The 23,813-nt window shown below is 41.8% G+C and overlaps 2 protein-coding genes across 9 annotated transcripts in view; one reads left to right on the top strand and one right to left on the bottom strand.

The window, feature by feature from the left end:
• FGD6 (FYVE, RhoGEF and PH domain containing 6) overlaps positions 1-14,055 on the bottom strand; it is a 74,511-nt gene extending 60,456 nt beyond the window's left edge. For all 3 annotated transcript variants that reach the window (XR_007504625.1, XR_007504624.1, XM_049792121.1), the window contains exons 1-2: positions 13,856-14,055; positions 1,869-4,308 (exon numbers count right to left, since the gene is read on the bottom strand). Coding sequence is in view for 1 of the 3 variants with exons in the window: in XM_049792121.1 (XP_049648078.1) it covers positions 1,869-4,308; positions 13,856-13,868 (2,453 nt within the window). In the remaining 2 variants the exon portion in view is untranslated. The remainder of the gene's footprint in view (positions 1-1,868; positions 4,309-13,855) is intronic.
• A 153-nt stretch (positions 14,056-14,208) lies between these two features.
• The window catches only part of VEZT (vezatin, adherens junctions transmembrane protein), a 150,143-nt gene continuing 140,538 nt past the window's right edge, over positions 14,209-23,813 (top strand). For 4 of the 6 annotated variants that reach the window (XM_049792163.1, XM_049792161.1, XM_049792159.1 and 1 more), the window contains exon 1: positions 14,215-14,320. In XM_049792163.1, the coding sequence (XP_049648120.1) occupies positions 14,285-14,320 (36 nt within the window). In that variant the 5' untranslated portion in view covers positions 14,215-14,284. Of the gene's footprint in view, positions 14,321-21,994; positions 22,334-23,813 lie in introns of those variants that run through there. The other 2 variants (XM_049792162.1, XM_049792164.1) reach the window with 2 other exon arrangements.

A 23,813-nucleotide genomic window follows, 5' to 3' on the forward strand; every position in this document is an offset into this window, starting at 1 on the left:
CTTATATTAAGGGCTCTGGTTATGATTTTCTGTGTGTGCTTTTTAAAGAAAAACGCAACACAAACCCAATTACCTCAAGAACATCCAGCTCAGGCAGCAGCTACAGGTGCGGATGTGTCAGGGTGCAAGAGATCACTTAAACCTTTAAATCACCATTGGTACTGGGGAAGGTTTGTCTAGAGAGGGAGTAATTCTAAATCTCAGATACTCAGCCAGGTATGAAAACTATGGAATTTCACTCAAAGAGCAACTGCAGTCTCAGTTCTACCACGCTCCATACAGCAAAACTGTCCTTTTCTTTTCCTAAAGCAAAGATAAACATTCACCTGGATCCAGAACCACAATACAAACCAAAATAGCTCACATAAACACATAATATATATCCTTATGTAAGTTTGGTCTCACCCTTCTTAGGTAAACCAAATCAAGGGAATACCAAGAGTGTGGTCAAAAGCCCCGAAAGATACCCATAGATTAGATTTAAACAAAAGGCATAAACTCAGTGAGGAACTTAAAGTATACCAAAGACAAAACCAAGCATCACCCTACTGTAAACAAGTAAAAATACTCAACCACCACATGAATAAATATACCAATACTGAGACCATAACCATGATAAGGCTTCACACTTTCCATCAAACAGTCCAATGTTGAGAATATCAACTCTATAAACAACTATTAACATGGGATGCCACTTAAAATATTTGTTTCCACCTATACAAAAGGACACGCTCCCCTAAAGAATGGCCAGCTCTCAGATTCTTTGGAGCATGTTTGCTACACATATCCAAAATGAAACGAGTCTTAGTAACTCCCAGTGAAAAATGAAGTTAAATGCAACAACGTATAAGCTAGCTCATTTATTCTTGCCATTATGCATAAATTCTCAACAGTGTAAAGAAGTTTGCTCAGGACTGTGCAATATACAAGCTGCATATTTCATTGAAATCCTTATTGCTGGTTTGAGATAAATCTTTAGGATCTGTAAGACCAACTGATTAGCTGAAGTTAAGAAGTTAAATGATACCATATTGGGTCAAAACAATGCTTCACCTGTTACCACACTCTGACAGACACAGTAAGTGATGCTACTTAGGGCGAACGTACAAACCTGGCCACTCTGTGGCCCATTCCTCTTCCCAACATCCAGTCACAGTACTACAGATACTACAGATCTGTTCTTGCCTATTCCATTTAGCATCTGTTCTGGACATACCTATGAATCAGTCCAGCCCCTTTTTAAATCTGCTGATACCGTCTCTCTCCACCACCTCCTGAGACAATAAAACACAGCAGCAACCTGCAGAGTCACTAGACCCTGTCTTTCAGTAATATTCTGTGTGAGTCACAGAACTTGTGCACCACTACTACCTTCGCTGGGAGCACAGGGAGATACAGGAGACTCACTATATTCAGGGAGAGGCCATATCTTTTGTTATATCCAACAAGCTTTCAAGACCTGATAAGAATTTTGCATACCCAAAAGCTTGCCCGCTTCTCCCAGCTTTTATCAGCTGATCTAAAAATATATTCATTCCCCTTACAAACCTAGCAACTATGCACTCTATGGACGCTTATTCAAGTTCATCCTGAGACTTTGCTATCTGATTTGCTTTAATTAAATCTGGAAAAGCACATAAGTTAGTTCCCCAGATTTTGATCACATACGAGGAATAACTAGCTTACTTTTCCTCTTGACTCTTTACCAAGTGCAAACAGCTTTCAAAACAGCAAAAGCATATAGAAAGATATACACCTGCTGACATTTAACAAAAGGGGTACAGCCTCTCAAGTCATCATCAAGTCAACATGTTTACAACCAACAGTTACAATGGAGCTGTTTAACTTCCCTTTTCTCTTTATTTTACCTGCCAAGTCTCAAGCGCCTGCTTGTAGCTTCACAAGGGTCCTCAACCTCATAGAAGCCAGGGCTCTGGTCTTCCACGCTGCTGGAGTTCTGCCATTCAAAACAGAGATTTCTCCCAGCACCCATAGCAAAAGGCAAGTTCTCATACTCAGGTATTTCCTCATAGTGACGCACATTCTCATACTCTGGAGCAAAACTGCTAGTTACAGAATTGAAATGCGTTTGCGACAAATTCTCTCCCGAAAGTACATGCCCGTCTAAAGACTCCAGCCTTTGGTTATTTCGCATCTCAGGTTGACTTCTATTTCTCTGCCTCTTCTTCTGTAATGCCGGACTACTTATTTCTATGGAATGCACCTTGGCAGATTTAGTTTTCCTTTCACTGCCTACAGATGCTATATTCCGGTTGTTACCATTTCCACCCCCATCTCCGGTGGAAAGATTGGCAATAGCACTATCCATTGACTGGCTGCCTTTAGAAAGGAATTTTTGGAAGTCACTTTTCATTAAGCAAACAGACAGTTTCATGTTGAGAAACTTTTTCAAACTATTCTTCTTCTGATGGTCTTTGCAAGGTTTGTCTGTCCTTTCCATGTCCACAGAAGAGAGAGATTTGGCCCTAGGCTTCGTCACAACAGTCAAGTGGTTGAAGCCAGTAGCAACATTAGCAGTTTTTAATGATTCAGAATTTCCTGAAAATGGAAGAATAGGATGAGGTAACTTCCAGACGGGTTTCTCAGAAGAACGTTTGGGTATGTCACAGGATGACAGTGTGCTTTGCTCCTTGGCTGGTGGATGCGTAAAGTGAGATCCTTCGAGAACACTGTTCGATTTGTCCTCACTGGAGGTGTAAGAACTTTTCTCCACAAGCTCTGCTGATGCAGCTTTTTTCAGCAGGCCAGCAGCTGGAAGGCTGTGCCTCTGTGGTTTCTTAGGAACGATTTTTGGAGAACTTTCATCCTTTATTTTAACTTCTTTATCTTCCAATTTTTGTGGGGAAACATGGAGACTATTGGAAGCAAATGAGTGCTGACTGCTAGTTAATTTGAGTTGCTTTGGCAAACTCATGGACAAAGCATCACACCTGACAAAGTTAGTCCTTCTGTCCACAGCATCTAGCATACTGGCATCATCTGTCATCTCATCCATGGAGTTAACTAAGTTCTGGTCTGCATCTAAAGAACATTCAACACTTTCCACCAAATCAGAAGTTTTATGTGGCAACTGAGGCAAAAGATTTTGTGAAGCTGACTCTTCCGTAGCAGGTTCCTTCACCTGATGCACTTTGTCCGCATTGCTTTGAGTTATCTCACATTTTTCAGGATGAAGCACTTCTATATTATTGTTATAACAAACACTTTGACCAAGGATATTAATTTTTGCTGGCTTTTTAAAGCTTTGATCCACAAGCCCGAAGGAATCTTTCTCTGAATTAGATGGTTCCTTTGTTCCTTCTCCTGTGGTGTCTATGCCGTCCTGACGGACTAGACATGCAGCACGTGGCTTTCTTGGCTTAGGGATAGGAAGCACTTTTGAGCTCAGGACTGAAGATGTTTCAGAGGAGGCTTTATCAGGATCTGATTTCATACCTATTTCACCCAAAAACGTACTATTGCTACTTAAATTTTCATTTTCAAGGATTTCCTGGTCCAATGGGCAAGAGCAACTGTGGTTATTTTCAGTCAAACTAGGACAAATTTCAGACATCTGAAACTCATCAGCAGTGAGCTTATTGTCAGTACTTTGTGGCTTCCCTTTAGCTACCTCAGAAGATGACGAAGACTGTACAAGTTCCATAATCTCTATTTTAACGTTGTTCTTGGAACTGCTGCCATCCCCTTTGTCAAGTTTGTCTGCATACCTGTGCCTCACAGGACTGCTGTTAGGAAACACACTATGAGTTAGAACATCCTTAAGTTTCTCTTCCAAAATGCTGGCTTTCAAAACCACCTGATTTCTATTTGCCAGTTTTTCATTGTGACTGTCCCCCAGAGCTAGCGCGGTTTTTTCACCAACTTTGATGTTCTCTAAGTTTTCAAAGTGTTCAAAAATGATCTGCGTTTTACAGGTGCTCTCCCCATTTCCAAGCTTACGAAGGCATTCAAATTTGCAAGATGACATTGGCAGAATGTATGCTGTGTTACCAGTACTCCCTTCCAAGGCTTCATTTTTATAGTTCAAGTGGTCTAGTGTTTGAGAAGAATCTCCCCTGTGCTCCTCAAAGCTTTTTGTGCTTTTTCGTGTAGATGACGGAGGTTTAACTTCCGGAACGGATGAGCTCTTGAGAACCTTTGGTTTTGGTGCAATTGCTGGCTTGGTTTTCCTTGCTGCTTGTATAACACCAGAAAGTACAACATCGGGCTTCGGTGCAACAGGTGGAGGCGTTGCCTTGTGTCCTACCACAAATTTTGGTTTGGGGGCCACTGGTGGCTTCTTAATTTCTAGGAAGGATGGAAAACAAAGACTTTAGTCACCATCAGCCCACAGAACAACTTCCCCTGTATCGCAGTATTATTAGAAGTTTTGTAACATTTAAATCATGTGATCTACAAGATTTCAATGTGTGTATGTATACATTTTTTCTCTTAAAAGCCTGCCTCCCTTCCCTACCACTGCTTTTTTGCCTGCCTTTGTTTTAACAGGCACAATCAAAGAGTGGTAGGAAAAGTCTTCAAGGGTAACCTGTTCGTTAAAAAACTGTCTACCTTTTTGAAAGTGCATGTCTTTGCTCAGATGCTGAAGTACGATGCCAATAAAAACAGAGCAGATTAGCCTGCTTTTGCAGTTTGAACTAGTATAATAGCATTTAAAAATGGTGGACATGTATAATAAGCCATAAAGATAACAGAACAGCTATGGTAACTACCAGGACAGTTCAGTCCCCTCCCCTACCACCTTTGGAAATGTGTAACCTAAAATTCCTCTTTCCCTTCCTCTTATGTTCAAACAATACTGAGATGAATTACCATACCAGCTGTAAAACTGGCATGTCACTACCATCAGTTCAGTGAAAACTCTGTGGTGTGAAGTTAATGCAGTAATTCATAACAAGTCAGTACTTTCCTACTGTAAAATACTATTTCTGGGCATCTTATAAAATTACTCTTCCCAACATGTTAACTGTCTGACCTAGAAACAACCACCACTGCTGTGACTTATGACCCACTTGACAGCACAAGATAACAAACCCTGGGGAGAGCGGATGGCAGGAAAAGAAGCACATGAGGAACTTGTGAGATTATGGAGTTTCAATCATGTTGTTGTTTTCGTTGTTTTGGGTTTTTTTAAGGTATGTCTGAAACTTTTTAATATTGCCGGAGATTGTTTATGACCAATTTATTTCCATGTGTTGGAATAATTTCAGATTTCCAAGTGCTCTGAGTGATTTTTAATATATGAACACTGATTTATAAAGTAAACAAGTTTCTCATTCTGTTTTTATGTACTACCTCTATATTTATTACCTTTGTTTTGAATAATATTTTGGTATACTTTCAGGAAGTCACACACATGTTAAATAAAACTCTCACAAAAACATGCTAATTAATGTTTCACATGCAAAGAGATTGGGTAAGCCATTGATTTATTATTTTCTTTGAAGCATAGGTTTGGTGTTTGGTTGTTTTTTTATCACCATTATTATTATAGATGTGCAACTACATCCTATTCTCTAGTCTAGAAACATGAGAATAAAGTTTCAGACTTGGCGGGGGGGGGTTCTGTATTGGGCTTTTTTTGGTCTGTTTGAAAGAAATCTAGATGATTTAAATAAAATTTAAAAAAAAAAAAAAAAAAAAGAGATGCCCTCAGTTGCAAGCATTTCCCAAACACTAACCCACTGCTCTAAGCAGATGGCCAGAAACAATGTCTCTACTATAGAAACAGGAAAACCATGTTTTTCTAGGACATGAATCATTAAATGGTATCCAGACTGACTCCACTTACACTTAGAATAGCTGTCCTTGCTGTAGTTATAGTAGCTGAGGTAAACTCAATGGCCGAGACAATTTTTGAGACATTTTGCAAGAGGGAATGCAGAATTTCTTTCCAAAGGTACAGCTCCCTATAGCCATCGATGACAGCCAACAGTGACCCAACTACCAGCTACTGCAAAGGCTGTACCACCTTCTGCGTCCTGTCCAAAGACAGGTTTCCCACAGAGTGAAGAGTCAATAGTTTGCTACGAAAAAAAATTAACCCTTTGGATGTGCAACTACTGATCCTGAACAGGAGAAGAGGGGTTGTATGCTCACTTTCAGACAAGGTAACTGCCTATTCAGTTGAAGAATGAAGTGATGGCAATAAAGAAGCCTGTTTTCTACAGTAAAAACCAAGGAAGGGATGCCCAGTTTGTCACAGAATACAACACAGTAGTAGACCTGGGCCACGCTCAGTAATATTTATTAAGTTATTAAAGTTCCCTGAAAACAGGAGAGAGACAGTCTGCTTGGGAATCCTTCCTGACACCCAAATGAGAGAAACAGATTGCAGAATATACAGGAGATTAAACACTGGCTAGGTAAGTGATATCCTGTGGATTATTTGTCCCACTCCACAAATTAAGTCCATAAACCTTGGAAGTTTTTCTCTCTCTAGTGGGACTGCCTAACATTTTGGATAGCAATCAAACTAGATTACTCTGCAGGGCTTTCAACTAGTGTTTATTAGGGAGGACACTCAGAAGTTGTGATATGATACTGTTACCTGAATGTAAGATTCAGAACTAAAACATGAAAATGTAAAGGGATACAAAGAAAACAAACCAGTTGGTTTTATGCCAATAGTGGAAACCTGGATAATAAACAGAACAAGAAAAATTCACTTCTGATAATAAGTGTGATTCAATACGATTTTGCTGAAGCCTACTAGAACTTTTCAAATTACTTCAATGTTTAAAAGCATTGGGATAGACAGAAGAGACCAGCAAGTTGCCTGGTATCATAAAAACACCATTATCTGCTTTAAAGTGATTACTCTAGATGAAATGAGCAGATAAGGGTCAATGTATTAACAGGCACATTACAGTCTCAGTATCAATACAGATCTGCCGTCAACTGCTCAATCAGAAAGGAATGCAATGAAGAGCCCTTTCAAACATGAATATGATGTGAGAGGAAAGACTCCAGGAAGGGAATGCATACCAGTAGTTTTCCTCAACAAAATATCTTTTAAGTTTCTGAAAAATACAAGCAATTAACTTCTTCGAGAAAATCACAGCAGCTAGGCAAGGCTAAAAGTATATTAGATTTCGATTAGAAATCAAGAATTAAAGTTTAGTTGATTATAAACTAATTTAATTCACCATGTGTCGATAAAAAACCGTTCTACATAACATAGTGCTTTAAAAGGGACAACTTCCCATCCTGAATAGAGAGAAAACTAAGTAGGAGGCAACTGATATATATAAAGGTGTAAGGAATGACTTGAAGTCATATGAGAATGACTTTTTGTTAAATGACAAGCATAAGCAAGCCTCTTTCTTGAAAAACAATAAATATAATCAAGGAAATGTTATACAACAAATGCATGGAGTAGCGAGTTGTTTGGACAATGGGCTTTCTCCTGGTGCCGTATGGAACCGTTCACTTAAGAATAGAGATCATTGGTTATACTTAGGAGAGTAAAAAATGAAGAGAATTTGGAAATCATTGTAGACAGTCATTTTGAGAGTTCCATTCAAGTTTGCAGCTAAGCAGTATAATAGTCCTTCGAATTACAAGGAGATAAATATAAAAAGATTAAGGGAGCTGAAAATATTTCTGTACACAGCACCTGCCAGACTGTTGGTGACATGCTATGTCACCTTCTGGCATTCTTAGATGAAAATTTGGGATGAAGGCAAGAAATAACTACAGAAGTATCCAAGGCCTAAAAAAATCATACCTCAAATCACAAGAAAGCTCATCATGCTTAATTTAACCAAGAATTTAAGAAATGAGATGGTAATAGTATATATGCTTATGCACATGTGAAATATTTTTGATAACAGATGGCTCTTTGAGCAGGAAAAAAACCCCCAAAACCAAAACAAAGACACAATGAGATCCCACAGCTGACCACTGAAGTTTGACAAGTTGAAACTAGAAACAAAGCTTTAAAATTATCATTAAACCCAAAGGATAATTAACTACAGGAACATCTTGCCTAGGGTTGTGGCAGAGCCACCAGCACTTACAGTCAACCTAAACTCACTTTCTGAGATGTGTAGAAGTTTCAGAGGAAATTTTGGACTGGACATTGGATTCTCTGGCTTGCCTGACTCAGGGGATTAGAATAGAGAATCACTATGATTTCCCCTGCTTCCCCTTTCAATCTTACCCATTTCTCAGAGAAGATCCCTGTATCCAGACTAGCATCATGGGTTACCAGTAATAAACCCAAATGTAAGAGCAGAAACACAAAGTTCTATTTCCATAAACAGATTAAATGATTAGGAGCCAGAGAAACAGCCAGAGATATCCTCTGACTTGCTTGACTAGGCAAAGGAAGAAATCCATAAATAAAGCTACTAACAAAGCTGCCATCATCAACAGGAAATCTACTGCTCATCTAGGAACAGCCAACACTGTGTTCAGTGCTGAAGGAAAAAAAAAAAAAAAAAAAGATGCTTAAAAATACCAACATACCCACCACCTTTAAAAAAAATCAGATTAAAAAGGGCATTATTTTGCTAAAAATAAATAGCCATTAGCACCACCTATTGCAGGTTAATACATATGCTCCTCGTCCAAATTCAGGTCACAGCAGAGAAGAGACATTTGTCCTTCTGGTGAATCATCTCCAGCATGCTGAGGAAAAAGCAACACCCATTCTCATCCTGCTGAGCTCCTCTGCAACCGACACTCGTTATTGCTTGACTAGTGTGTGTTCCTGTCCTACCTTCAAGTTGTTTTAGAGGGAGATGAGAACACCCTGGAGCAACTTCTACTCTCAATGTTTTGGCCTTAAAGTGTCCATTTCTGTTCTTCAGATGATAGGCTTTGGCAACTGAGGACCTCACTTAAAAATGCTCGTTGTCTTCTTCTATGCAATATCATGAATGAGCAGGAAAGCCAATAGGACAGTGCAGTCTTAAGCACTATTATTACACAGCTTTAAATCTTCTCAAATTTTTACCTCTTATCTTGCCTGCCCAGCAGAGGAATAGGGAGAAAAGAAGATACATGAAGTTGAACTGAGACAAAAAAAAAAAAAAAGCACCACCCCTTCTGCAATAAACCCTACTATTGCTAAAGGAGCATTTTCCCAGGTTATCTTTATGCCCATAATTTTGAGGTTACGTTAACAACTTCTACACTTGGGAACAGCAAAAGAAAAGTTATGTTCACCTGCATCTATCCAGGAAACAGGGACAGATGGTCCTGGACACTGTCATGCAAACATAATTTGATATTCCTTTCCTTGCAATGCTCCACATGAACAGAGGCCTCTCTCCTGGTATTTAGGGTCCCCTATGGACTGTCCCTAGCCACCCAAGGGGTATCCCCGTGGCAGGATCCTGCAAGCCACTCTAAAGCGATATCCTTTTTGAACCACAAAACAGTAGGAAGCCAGTGAGACAATTAATCAGTGTGACATAAGATTTTGACAGCAGCTGCACCTAAACTTGAGGATACAAGTTACTACCGGGTAAGCCAAGGTGTGAATTTAACAAATCAGCTACTTTATAGAAGCTGGCCATATGTATACTCTTACCTTACCGCACAGTATACAAGGTAGTTTATTCCTTTTCACCTACGAGGTGAAATCTATTTCACAGGTACTAGGAAAAGAAAAGGAAAGGGCTTGAAACAGTTACTGCTTAGTAGCTGGCCTACTGCAAATGTACATACTGGCTTTCTCATGGCACCTTGTTTACATATGCATACTGTATTCCCAGAGTTAGGAAATCACATCTGTAGGCTATATATGAAAATAACATGATGCCCAGAAGGTATCTACCAAGGGATCAATGTGCTGTTCTTTCTTATGTTAAGGAAAAGCTTGCTCTAACGGCCAATTTACTGTTCTTGGGACTACTTTTGGCATAAAACACTACAACTCACAGACACAAACGAAGAAAGCCAATCCAGCTCTTAAAAGAGCATGTAGGGAGAGAGACAATTATTGCTATATGTTTGGGATGCACTCGGAGATTACTGTGATGGCAGTTAATACACTGCACAGAGAAACAGATAGAGTATTTTAGAACTCCCGTTCTCCAGCAACTTAAGTTTTAATGACTCACAAGGCTTTTCAGTTCAATTACTTTGCTTTCAGTTACAGAAAGAAAGTTTCAAAAAAGTATTCTGATATCATTAATTTATTTCCTGCGAATGTGTATTTATTTTCTCATTAGGCAAAGGCTCTGATTTTCTCAGGTGCCACAACGCTCAGAAGAAAACAAAAAAAGGAATGAGTCATGACATCCCGGAACATAACACATGTAGTTTTTAAAATACAAGGGAAAATGATGGTTTCCAAGCCACTACAGTTTTAGAAAACATCCTAAATAAACTGCAAAAGGAAAACATTAATTTAAAAAAAAATCTCAGGTTGTCCAATGACTTATTGAAATAAAACAGGAAAGTTGATGATAACTTTGGAGTAAGGACAAGAGATGAATAAACAACCTTTTAAGATCGCATGCAGAGATAGAGCTGAGTAACTCTAATGAGACTTGACATATTAGAGGGTTAAAGGGACATTAAACCCTGTAGGCCTCATTTTTTCAATCCTTGAAACCAATGAAGTTCGATTGGAAAAGTCATTTTGGTTTTGTTTATTCTGTTTCCGCTATGGGTTTTTTTCCCTTTGAATTACATTTTTGACATTAAAATACTCTACATATTTCTCATTGTTGTTGTCAAATCAGATTTCAAGTCTAAGCTATACATTCTGCCCACATTAAATAAGCTGTATAGATTCACATATAAGGACTGTTTCTTCAGCAAGAAATAATAAATGTCAAACTCATAACTCTGAGCTTTTGTTTTTCCCTTTTAAAGGCAAAGGGCATACTTGAAGACAGCACAATAGTTCCAGGCAGAAAATGAGTAAATGTGCATTCATCACCATCGTATATAAAGAATATACACTACATGAGAAAGTAATGAGAAAATGGCTATAAATGAAGGTTGAAACAAACATACAGGTTGATCACTACAGTAAGATAATTTTTAAATTATCTAGAAGTATTTTAAATAAGTGCTATAGTACCTTAGTTCTAACAAGTCCAGATTTACATATACATTTTCAAATATGTAAGCAACAGCTATGGCAGAACCCCTTCACCTGTCACTGAATTACATCCAGCTCCCGACCCAGACATAACTGAAACAATTTTGCAGAGGAACTAGAAAAGATACATAGCAAGAAACTGAATATGCACTGCATTATTTAGAAAGGCAGACGGCAAGCTGGAGTGTTGCTAAGGCTGGGTTATCAATGTTCGACCTTTCGCAACTTCTATCCACGGACAGAAGCTGTGTTTGGTATTTCTCTCCATACCATAGTTCCCTCAAGTAGCACAGTATCTCTCACAGAGAGTCCTGCATATCAAGCCGAAGTCACTCATATCTGCAAATCCTACTTAAAAATAGTAAATCAATACTGACAATGCTGTACCAGGTTGCTGTGTTCTAAAGGTACATTAAAAGAAGACATGAGAGACAGACACTCAAGCCCTTCAAGTTAAGCTGAAGGAAGAGCAAAAGGATTTCTAGGCATTTCAAGTTCCATCTGAAGCCTTCACACACAATGATAACATTTCTACTGAAACGCTGTATTACCAATCAGTTGTCAGAAGGATAGCTTACGTAGCACAAACCAGAGTAATAAGTGAATTCACAATTAAATAATTTCAATGTAGGAAATAGTTCCTACAGATCACAGGACTGAAATTAAAATACAGGATTTGATAAGTTTTTATGTGAGCAATAGCTTTATAACGCACGCCTATGTATTACAGGAGCTAAATTCTGCAGCAATACAAAGAGACAGATATTAAACCTTCAGAACTGTCTTCTGGCAGTCCTCAGTCTTTTCATACCCTGCCTATAAGCTCCTTAACTGAAATGTCTAAAGCTGTCATGACACTGGCAGCAGGATCATGAATCTCTGATCTTGTTTCACCTGTTCCCCATGTATTTATTTATTTTTTTTTTTGTCCTCACATAATCCAGCATGCACAAAATACTCTTCATCCCCTCTTCAACAGCCTTCACATACCCCTCAGCTTCCCTCTTCCTGCCCACCAGGACTCTCTCTATGCCTTCGCCTTCAAATACCTCGCTAAAATTCACATTTTCCATGAAACCGTCCCACTTTCTTCTTACCGATATTCCTCAGCATCCCTTTCTCTTTTGCCTTCTAAGTGACTTTCTTCACCAGAACCCCTTCCTCAACACCTTCCCCACAAACACCATCACAACATAAACACTCAATCACACAACCTCAGCTCCAGAAGTCCTGAAATCACTGCTTAGCACTGAAAGTCTACCCAACTTTCTGAAACTTAGTACCGTATCAAATTTTAACAGCCCAGCTCTAAGCTCTTGAGCACCCCCTAACACGTATCTTTTATTTGCACAGCTGTTTAACTCAAGAGCAGGGGTGCATTGCACTAACACCGGCACTACCAAACAACATGAACGTACAACGCAGCTGTTAAGTAGAGATAATATCCTGCTTTATTACATGTTTTTCGAGATCTAAACAAAATCAATTCTGTCATATATACTAAAAATGGGAATATATTAAACGAAGCAGAAAGATGCATTAAGTAGCGTTTTATTTTCCAGTAAATCCTGATTAACTAAGAGAGCCCAGATAATTAACGCTGGACTCAGTAACAATTTGACATATCTGAGAGGAAAACAGAGAATCAGGCTGACGGTTTTGCTTGATGTCTGTATATTGCTTTTTCTTTAGAACACCCCCCCACCCCAATCCTTACTGGAAGCACTTGGCTGCTTCAGGTTCACGCTGTAATTAGTTGTGTTTCCACCCAACACATCATAACTTACACAAGACATCTTTTCGACACAGAAACGACTCCTATTCTCGTCTTCAAGCGGGCTAAGAAAGGAATCTACTCATCTAACAGATGGCTGAACGAAAGTACTAACAGCACACCAACGTGCAGCCAAACAAACAAAAAAATACGACCGACTCCCTTCAACACGGAGAGCTCTTGTTTTCAATCAAGAATTTGCCTTGCAGCTCTTTTAGCCGGTCCAGAAAAGGGGGAGGAAAGGTAAGAAAAGCGCTGAAGGAGGTCAGTTCAAACCAGCAGTGAACTCTTGCTTTCCAGTATCCCTGCCCCTGCGTGAGGGCTCCGGCTTGCAGGCGCTCGATCAAGGCAGGTATCTATCCTCGAAGCAAAGCCGGACCTTGGCCGCCGACAAACTTTGGCAGCTCGGCCAAGTCAGGACGGAGCGACAAACCCCAAACCCCGCCGCGTCGCCTTTCTTACCAGAAAACCCTACGGAGGCTCCCGGCAGCTTTCACCCTCCGCCGGCTCAACCCCACCGCGAAGTGACCCGCTCCACCGCCGGCCACGAAGTCTCTTCTCTCCGCCGGACACGCGAGAACAACCGAAGCCGTACACCGGGAAGGGTGAGCGGAGGAGCCCGGCTTCAAGCCCCGGCCCGCCGGGGCACGGACGCTCCCGCACAGCCCAGCCCCGAGGCCGGGGGAAGCGGGGCGTCCGCAGCGGACCCCGGGGAAGGGGCTGCACCCCCCCACGCTCCCTCGGTCCCCGCGGCAGCCTGCTTCCCCCCGGGGCGAGGTGGAGGCGGGGGGGGGGGGGGACACACGACGGGGAACGCAGCGCCCGGTCCCGCCGCGGCGCCCCTCCCTCGTCGTCCCCACACAGCGGCACCGGGCCCCCGCCGGCCACCACGGAGTGAGGGGAGGCTTTTTGGGCTCGGCGGAAGGGGGTATACGGACTCCCCCCCTCCCCAGTGAAGGAAACCTCCGCTTCCCAAACTTTCCCCGGGCACTCACCGGCGGAGCTCATGGTGCTCCCCGAGCGCCGCGCCGTCCTCTCCCTCGTCCCTCACGCCACGGCCCCTCTGAGGGCTGAGGAGAAGGAGCCCATTGTTCCCGCGCGCCGCCACCCAGCAGCAGCAGCAGCACCAGCAGCGCCCGCCGCCCGCCGCCGCATAACGCCCCGCGGCTGGCGGCAGACTGAGCGCCAGCAGCGCCCGCCGCCGCTGCCGCCACCGCACAACGGCGCCCCCTACCGGCCCATCCCCGTCTAACCCCGCCCCAGCCCACCAATCAGAGCTCCCGGAAGCCGTCTCTCGCTGTGCTTTCTGGGGCTTGTAGTTCCAGCCGACGTGAGGTACGGGCGGGGTGGGGCGGGGCCGCCGGCGGAGGCGCGGCGGACTCCGTTTCCCAGAGTGCCCACAGGGGGTGGCATGGCGGAGAAGGATGACACCGGAGTTTGACGAAGAAGTGGTGTTTGAGGTGGGCGCGGGGGCGACCCGGGGCGGGTTGGGCCCGTGTCTCTCCGCCCCTTTCGCCGGGGCGTTGCGCCGCGATCCCCGGGGGCGGCGGTGTGTGGGGGGGTGGGTGGGTGTGTGTGTGTGGCGGGGCGGGCCGAGGTGACCGTTGGGCGTGAGGCGGGCGCTCGGGGCCCGGCCGGCGGCAGCGCCTGAGGCGGGGGAAGGCGGGGAGCCGGCGGGACCGGCGGGTCGGGGCGGTGCTCGGCGGGACCGGCGTGGGGTGTCCGGTGCTCCAGAGCAGCCCGGGGACCCGAAGTCCCGCCGCGGAGGCCGAGGGCGGGATCGTTGGCGGGATGAAGCAGCCGGGGCCGGGCTCTGCCGGGGAAGGGACGATCCTTTGTGCGGCGGCCGGGCGGGTGTTCCCCTCGGAGCAGCTCCACGCCGGCCTTTGAGCACCGTGAGGGGCTGAGGAGGGGTTAAACGGCCGGGCGGGCTGTCGGTGAGGCGTGTGGCGGCGGCACAGCCCGGGAAGTGCTGGGGCAGAAAGGCCTGTGCTTTGGGGGGGGGGGGAGTGTCTGGGGGGGGCGGCTTCCCACCGCCCGGAGCTGGCCACTGAACCCTGGGGTCGGGGGTAGGGACGGTAAATCCGCTGTGTGGCTAATAAATCCCGCTTCTGAATCAGTGTGATTCACGTAAAAGGTGCGTTTCACTCGGCTGTGTAGTAAGTACTGAAACTACCCTACTTTTCTAGGGTTTGTGTTATTCACAGGGTTTGCAGAAAACTTTTACAATTATATTGCGTGTCTTGTTAGAAAACGGGGCTACGACATCATCTTGGCCTTATTTAAAACAGCGGCTAAATATAGCTGCTGTTGCTGTTCAGTAACGGAATCAGATCGGTTTGCAGCGGGTAAATGTAATTGCATCTTCACGGAGGGCACACCTGTTTTTGCAGGTGTACAGAGAAAGTGGTTATAGAGAAAGACTGTCTTTAAAATGATTAATTATTATAATAGTTATAAGGCTTCTGGTTTCACCAGGGCGCAAAAAGCTCCTTACCTAAGGAATGATTTTTTTCTCAGCTGCATAAGTACTACCTGTTTATGGCTTTGGTCTATACCACCAAGTTTTGTGTTTATCCACAACCAACCTTGAACGCTAACAATAAAATCTGTTATTGATATTGCTGCTATGTTAAATCACTTCCTTTAATGGCATAAATCCACAGTGAGAATTTATTTCATGGGTATAATCCCCACCCTCTGCATTTCCTTCTTCAGTAAAAGTGATACCTGTTTTACAGTTCCACAGTTCTTCAGTTCATGCAGCAGTTACCATTTTGATTGAAAAACTTGTGCTGTATAGGGAGTAAAAGATCTCCCTGCACATGCATATGCACTTCACTATTTTCTTTGCGTTTTGGTAATGGATTTCCGTCACTAGTAAAGGCTCTTTGATACATTACTGTATCAAGTGAGTGTGTGTGTATATAAACATTTAGAGGTGTACTGAGTGACATAGTAACATATCTTACATTTGTAAGGCTACAACTATAACAGCAGATAAGCAACAGCAGGAAAAACACAGGTTTTTTTCGTTAGTTGGTTGGTTGGGGTGCAGAGCTGGGCGAGATACCTGCTGATAATAACAGGTACCTTGAAATACCCACAAAAATTATCTTCAGAAGTGCTCAGCAGGGTTCATGCTATTGTAAAACAAAGGCTCCACAGAGAGTTATGAACATATTCCACACAGATGAGCCAGAGATGGGAATTAACAAGGAGCCGAAAAGTATTTCGGTAGTTAATGCTACAACGTATTTATTTTTTAATTACTGTTTTAATTTTTTTCTTGGGCCCCAAACTCTTCCCCCTTAGTTATTTGTGGTTTCTGGTAAGCAACTACATTTTTTCTGCACCTCAGTAGGTTGCTTCCCATGTTGTTCTTCAGCAGTCACTGTTGCAAGGAGGCTTTCAGCATTTAGACCTAGGTTACTGTGAACAGCTGTTTTCTCTGTGCTTTTGGAGCTCTTGCAAACAAGGTATTGGTCAATATTATAAGCAGTAGTGGTGTGCTACTAAATGCATAATCAGGAAATAAGTGGTCCTTCATATTTTTCATACCCAACAGAATGGGTAGGAGAGGGAGGAGAAGCAAATAGGGTATGCTTCACCTGTTCCACACCACAGTTATGCCCAGTGTTATTTTCTGCACATTTTTCAGGTCATAGCTCTGTCCAGCAGGCCCTGAATATATCAATGACAGCTGTCTGCATTACAAATTTTGCAGCATCAAACAGATGATGGCCCACTGATAGATATTTATGAGCTTCCAAGGACCGATCATTTTTCTCGCTATCAAATGTATCTCTGAAGGAAAGGAAGTGCAAACATGGCATCACTGCCCTGGGAAAGCAGTGTTTTCCATGCAGTTCAAGAGCCATTGCACATCATTGTGACTGAACAATAATAAATCATGGGCATTTTACTGTATCCAGTAAGTGCTGCCATACTCTCTATCCAGTCATGGTTTGACACCAGCCAGCAACTAAGCCCCACGCAGCTGCTCGCTCACTTCCCCCCCACCCAGTGGAGTGGGGGAGAGAGTTGGAAAAATTAAGGAAAATTCAAAAGCTTTGACCAAAGACTCATTCTTTAGGAACTCCATTAGTAACCTTCTTTAGCTGATAGCTTTTCATTCAGCATAACCCACTGTTATCTCTGCCATCTATATATTTGGTTCCTTTCCTATCTTTTTCATCTTAACTCATGTGGCACGGTATCAAAAGTCCATACCCCATATGGCACAGTATAAAAAGTCCATATAAACTTCCTGCATTTTCTTCAGAAAAATTAGCTGTCTTGTCAAAGAAAGATGTTGAGTGAGTTTGGCACAATCTACATCTGGTGAAGCCATGTGTTATCTTCTTTGATGATCATCTGTTTTCTTCTTTTTGCAAGAAAGAATAATTCTTCTCAGTAGCATGCTGGCTTTTGATCAGATTCATAGGCCTGATATATTCCTGATTTCTTTTTTCTCCTTGTCAATATAGGCACTATGTTTGCTTTTTTCCACTTTTGAGTTTATAGATTTATTAAAAATCCTTTCTGCTGGATCTTTGATCTGTGCCCATTCTTTCAGAACACTGGGATGAAGGTGATCCAAACACTGTTCTTTGAGTACATTTTCAGCTCCTGATGTCTGCTTCCAGCTAAGTCATTTGTCCTATATTTTAATGCGCTTGTGCAAGTTTGTTTTTTTACATTTGGATAGGTATTAAAGCTATGCTCACAGGATCACAGAATGGTTGAGGTTGGAAGTGACCTTTGGAGATCATCTGGTCCAACCCCCCTGCTCAAGCAGGGCCACCTAGAGCCGGTTGCCCAGGACCATGTCCCATCAGCTTTTGAATGCCTCCAAGGATGGAGACTCCACAACCTCTCTGGGCAACCTCTGCCAGTGCTTGGTCACCCTCCCAGTGAAAAAGTGTTTCCTGATATTTAGAGGGAACCTCAAATGTTACGGTTTGTGCCCCTTGCCTCTGGTCCTGTCACTGAGCACCACTGAAAAGAGCCTGGATCCATCCTCTGTGTACCCTTCTTTCAGGTCTTTATGTACATTGGTGAGATCCCCCTGAGCCTTCTCTTCTCCAGGCTGAACAGTCCCATCTCTCTCAGATTCTCCTCATAGGAGAGATGTTCCTTCCTTCAGGTTCACCCAGACCGTTGTTGGAACCTAACCCCCAGAAAGTCCTCCTGAATGTGTCAGCTATATGGTTCTGGTGGAAGGATTGGAGCTGACTCTTGTTGTTTTCCATTTTAGTGCTGTGTTTGCAGAAGAAAGTTAATCCATGCAAGATTTTAAACCAGATTGCACAAAAAAAATTAGATTTTGACACTCACAACGTCAAACTGCCACCACCTTAGTTTTTTAAGGGCTTTTTCATACACAATGTTTGAAATGTAAAGCTTTGCATGTAGAATTGTGTAAAATACAGTATCAAATTAATTAATTGCTGTAAACCTCTCCATTTTTAAAAAAATTTTAATTAAGAAAGAAAACTTTCCTCACTGAAGACATTGTTTTAATTAACTCATGAGTCTTCTGCCATTCCTACAACTAGTTCTGTCCATATTATTTACTTGATGTTGCTATTAATTAGCTATTTCAGTAGTAATGGAAATGCATGTTAAGGAGTAGCCCCACTAAAGTCTGGTTGAGTGTCATGGTAGTAGTGTCACTGTTGAATCTAATCTTTCATTCTAGTTCTAGAGGGTCTGATCATTAGTATGACTCCAGACTTTTAAATTTTGGTTTTATTGTTTGACCCATTAGAAGTCTCAGGTTGAAAAACAAAATGTAAATTGTATATGTGATCCTTCCCAGCGTCAGATTTTATTTTGTGCAAATGGGAGAATAATACCGAATTAACAAAATGAGACTTTCCTTGGCTCACCTATCTGCATCAAATCTCAGAATCCATACTAATCTGTATTTAAAATGAAAACAAGCTGGGGATGAACACAAAGAGCATCAAAAATCTCATGTCCAAATTAAAAAGTTTATGTAAAATACTGAACACAGCTCTACTGAACCTAGAGTTGGAACCTGTAAACTCAGAACAAAGATTTTGAATGTGTAACAAGTGCTCTCATTTCACAGCCAGCCCTTGCTCAAGCAGTCATCTTCCCATCATGGGGGGAAAATATGCACAGACATGGAATTACCTTTTCCAGAGTTTGGAGAGACACGGTCTGCATTGTCTTCTTGCTGTAGTGGAAGAAGCTAATTGAAAAATGAGTCCTGAAAACAGTGGAGAAGTGCTTTACAAGCAGCATGCCATCCTGAGAGAGAAAGGCAGCACCAGGGCTCAGCAGAGCTGGCAACTCCATGGCACTGGGTCTGGCCTGTGCGGGGAGGAGGTAGGAACAGTGGAGTTTAGGAGGGACGTGGGACAAAAGTGCTTGGGAAATGTTGGGCAACATCGTAATGCATTCCAATGTCAGGTTCAGAAAGACAACTCTCACTGCTTATTTAGGCAACGTGCTGCTTGGTGGTGAGGGGCATGGAGGATGCCTTTATGTGATGTTCTGATATACAGATTTCTGTAAGATTGAAGAGAGATTCCATCAAGAGGCACCACCATTTCCCAGCATAATACAACGACATTCAGAACAGCCTTTAGCTGATGTGTTCCCTGCATGCCTACAATAGTAAAACATGTATAAAATATGGCATTTCTTTGCTTAGAACACTGGTGCATCCCTAAATTGAGATGTTCAAATCCTCATCTGACCCCTTTTAAACCAAGTGTAGATTTTATCAAAACACTCAGTGATGTTTGTTTTCACAAATGCTTTCTCCACCTAAATTGAGCTGTTCTAAAATTATTTTGTTTAAAAAATGAAACAAAGCCAAATGAAAACCCCAGGAAACCTAACCTCAGAAACTTTTTGCTGTGATGAAAATTCTAAGTCACATTCATTCAAAAACCTGAAAACTTTAGGACTTGCAAAGTAATGTGGCTTTTGTCAAGTACCAGGCTTATAAATGTTGAATTCTAAAAGGTAATCTCAGACCTTATAAGTAAGGAAAAAGAAGAAGCTGAAAAAGAACATTGATACAACTTCAATGGTAGGGTCAGTAATGCTCCTCAACAAGATTTTTCTCACCAAATATTGGGTGGACTAAAGATGTAGTACTCTCATTTTACACATATGTGTGACATAATGCCAGTTTTAAATGCACAGTTCTGTCAAAACTGCAGTTCACTTTTCATTCTGATGAGCTGGTTCTGAGACTGTGCTTTGTGTGCCTGCATTGTGGGCTGTTGCCAGAAGAGGTGTTTGGGCTTCAGTCCTCTTTTCTGGCTTATAACCATCCTTTTCCTTATGCTGGCACCTGGATTTGTGGGTGATGCTATAAACTGGCTCAGGAGACTGATTAGACTATAAACTAACCTGGCTAAGAAAGAAAAAAAAGATGGATTTTATTTTTTTACAATCAGATCAGTTCCTTGTTCCATCTCATCATTTGGCTGTATAAATCTTACCATTAGTGTTCTAAAATGGTACTGCAGCTTTCATCTGCACCCACTAGTAATGGCAGAGTAAATTGACCATGTAAATGCAGCCTGGGGAGATCCCTCTGCTGCAAATTGCAGTGTACTGTAGAGGCACCTGGTCTAGTGATGGATGGACTATTTTGGATATTTTGCTTCTCAGCAGTCTGCTAAGAGGGAGGGGAGGACAGGCTGTGCTCCTTTTTGTCACATTACTGGAGGCGGGTGACACCGGAGAGAAAATAAAAGAAACTGCAAGCTTAAAGTTGTGTAGAGAACAGACTGGTTGTTATGGAGGCCAAGTAAACTCATCAGGTGTTTTTGGATAACACTAATGTCATATCTGAACGGATGGAGAAAAGTATTATATGGGCCATATGGTGTGTAAACCCATATTGCCTTTAGTATTTTTAATAGACAATTTGAAGACAAAAGTACATGATGATCTATAGTAAATTTTGAGTTCTGTTGGTGCAAAAAATTTTTAATCCCCCTTTGTATTAATTACTCTGGGGTCACGTTTACAGGAGGGTTAATACTGCAGTAACTGCTCTCACAACTTCTAGTCGTGAATCAACTTCCTTGAGACACTTGAATGAAAAAAAAATGACTTGCTGTACTTTTCTTTTAGTCATTATAATGTGACTGTCTCTTGTTTCTTGGATACTTTTCACTTCAGTAAAGACTCTCATTAGGAGTCAGAATTAACATGATTTATAATGGATAAGCAAGTTAATTCTTTGGAGCTGGTGTTTTAAAGAGGTTTCAAAAATGTTTCAGAAATACTCCACTAGTTTACCAGTCAGATGCATTAATTTGATTCATTTAGTTTTGAATGTAAGTGAAGGGTAAAATCTGTGAGTTGTTAGTAACTGGTATAAAACAAAGCAGTTTTCCTGTATCAGCCTAGTCTGATGACCTGCATGATCAGTGACTTCCCACCCCAAGCTCCAGGTACAGAGTCTGGCTGGCCTGTTACCCTGTCCTCCCAGGAAGGTAACATTTACTGCTTTTGCTTTCAGTTTTTCAGGTATTTTTCATCTCTGTCCTTGTCAGAAAGGTCCTGCTCAGCTTTTCACCTGTATTTGCAGGTCCCCTTTTGAACAGGTAAATAATCCAGAGCTCTCTGAGTTTGAGGGCTTTGTCTAGTATGTTATATTTCTTTCTAAGACTTTTCCACGATGGTGGTAATGTGCAACCACCTGCTGAAAATGCAAAGGAAAGAGCTTTAGAGCTTTTCCCTGTCACAGATCTGGTGGTACAGAACTCTACACAGGCTATAAAACTTTTCTAACTCTTCAGGATACGTGGGTGAATGCAGAATTAGATATATATTATGCATCGGAAAATATCCGGGAACAGCTTCAAAGTAGTTCTCGGAGCCTGCTTCTAGATCAGATGATACAGTAGTGCTGGAGAAACTAAGGTCTATGCTCCTCAGGCGGTGAAAGCAGAATAGGAAATTTAAATGACTCTTTTGCTGCCTTGAAGTCATTGTCTAATATTAGCCCTCTCAGCGCCTGGCTCTTTGTCAGTCGAAGCACAGGAGGAGGTGGTTGCCAGCCAGGAGAATATGACCAAGGCTTTTAAATACTGTTGCTTGGAAAGTCTTATTAATGGCTGCATATAAGATCGATGTGCCGTAATTCTTTCAAGCAGTATCTTTTTAAAAGCCCTTAGCAATCTGTCATCCTCATCTCCCTCCCCCCAGTTAGAAAGCCACATTAGTCAGGAGAAATTGCACAGTCCTGGGAAGTTTCAAACTGCATCCGCTGATGCCGTCAGGAAAATGCTACTGTGCAGGGGCACAGGTGCAATTACATTGACGGCTGCTTCTCATCCTCGGCTCGGGTCATCCTGGAGGGACAAGCAGAAAGAAACGGGGAGGTGGGCGAGATTCTGTCAGGTGCATGGGAGCAGTACCGAAGAGAAAAATGGAATACCCTCTTCCAGGAGACAAAGATCGCACTGTCTGTGAGTTTTAGCTCTACTTCTTCAAATCTGTGTTTTGAGAGGGGGGGTAGAGATTTCAATACTATTTATTTTGTTCTGAGTTTAGCCACCTGTTCATCATATCTCAGCCTTTGCTGTCATTGTGGTAGAAATGTTTAAATTTTTTTTTTTAACTGATAATTCGTAACTCAGTTATTTTGGAGGTGGTTTAAGCTCCCACAGTGTTTTTGGCATATTGGAAACGCCAGTTTTGGAAAAACTTATCTGTATTTTAAGAAGAGATCTTTAAACCTCTTATTTTGTGCAGTGGCATTAAATATTACTTGTAAGGTTAATCTGCTCCATTAGCTATGGTTGGAAACTAGGGCAGGGTTCACTAGGTAGTGAATTTTATCATAGTAAAGAATATTGGGTGTGGGAAGACCTCGTCTCTAATGGAGAAATCCTGAGTCATTTACTTCATGATGCATCAGCAAAAATAATTTGGGTGTGGCTTTGATTTTCAGCTGCTGTTGTAACAGCACTATGAAAGCTAACAGTGTCTTAATCTGGTTTCTGATTGCAAAGGTTTTTTTCAGAATACACACAAAATGCCTCACATGTTAAAGTGCAATATCTGTGTTTGCAAGGCTGCAATAGATGTAAGTATTTGACTAGATATCTATCAAAAGTAAGCTCTTTTCTGAAGCTGGGGAGTTCTCTACTGTAACAATCTTTCCATCACATAGCAGTAGGCAATGTTATACATGTTTGTATAATTTTTTGTATTTATTTTTACTGTAGGCTTAGAGTTGCAAAGACGATGTTTAGTCTTCAGTTTAGGTGGTGTTTTTTTCCTAACCAAGTCAGTGCTGTATGACAAGTGGCATTAAAATAAGCATTGGGAAAGGGTTAAAGAACAAAACTAATTTAGTGGACTGTTCTTTAATCCTGCATAATATATCTTGGGTTTAGAATAAGACTCAATGACTTTCAACAATGAAAAAAGGAGAGTTTTAGTTAAACATATGTATGTGAGTGAAATTATTTTTAGTAGTATGGCTCTAAAATAAATATGCTCAGGGAGTTATGAATAAGGAGCAAAGGCTTTTCTTTCTTGATTCTGGAAATGGGAACTTATATAAACCTCTACTATCCTATAAATGTCTAGTTACAATTGAATGGATTTGCAGTATGACTGACTGTAGTGAATTAGAAAAGTCATAGAAACATAACTGGGTTTTTTTGTTGTTGTTGTCAGTCTCTGCTGAGTCCTCAGAAAACCCTAATTCTTAGAATTTTCAAAACGTATTTTCCTACTCAGTACATCGACTGTTTCTGACTACCTTGCTTCACTTTTTAAGAAGATTTTCCATGTATAATCTGCATGAAGTACACCAAAGAATAATGGCATTTTGTCTTCTGTTGGTCCTGGAACTGTTTTCCATTTCCAGCACACATTCTGGACAAGTACCATAATAAAAAAATGCCCTGGCTATAAATGCAATTCCTGTCTGTTGTA

Source organism: Accipiter gentilis, chromosome 34 (assembly GCF_929443795.1).
Source record: "Accipiter gentilis chromosome 34, bAccGen1.1, whole genome shotgun sequence".
Taxonomy (NCBI): domain Eukaryota; kingdom Metazoa; phylum Chordata; class Aves; order Accipitriformes; family Accipitridae; genus Astur; species Astur gentilis.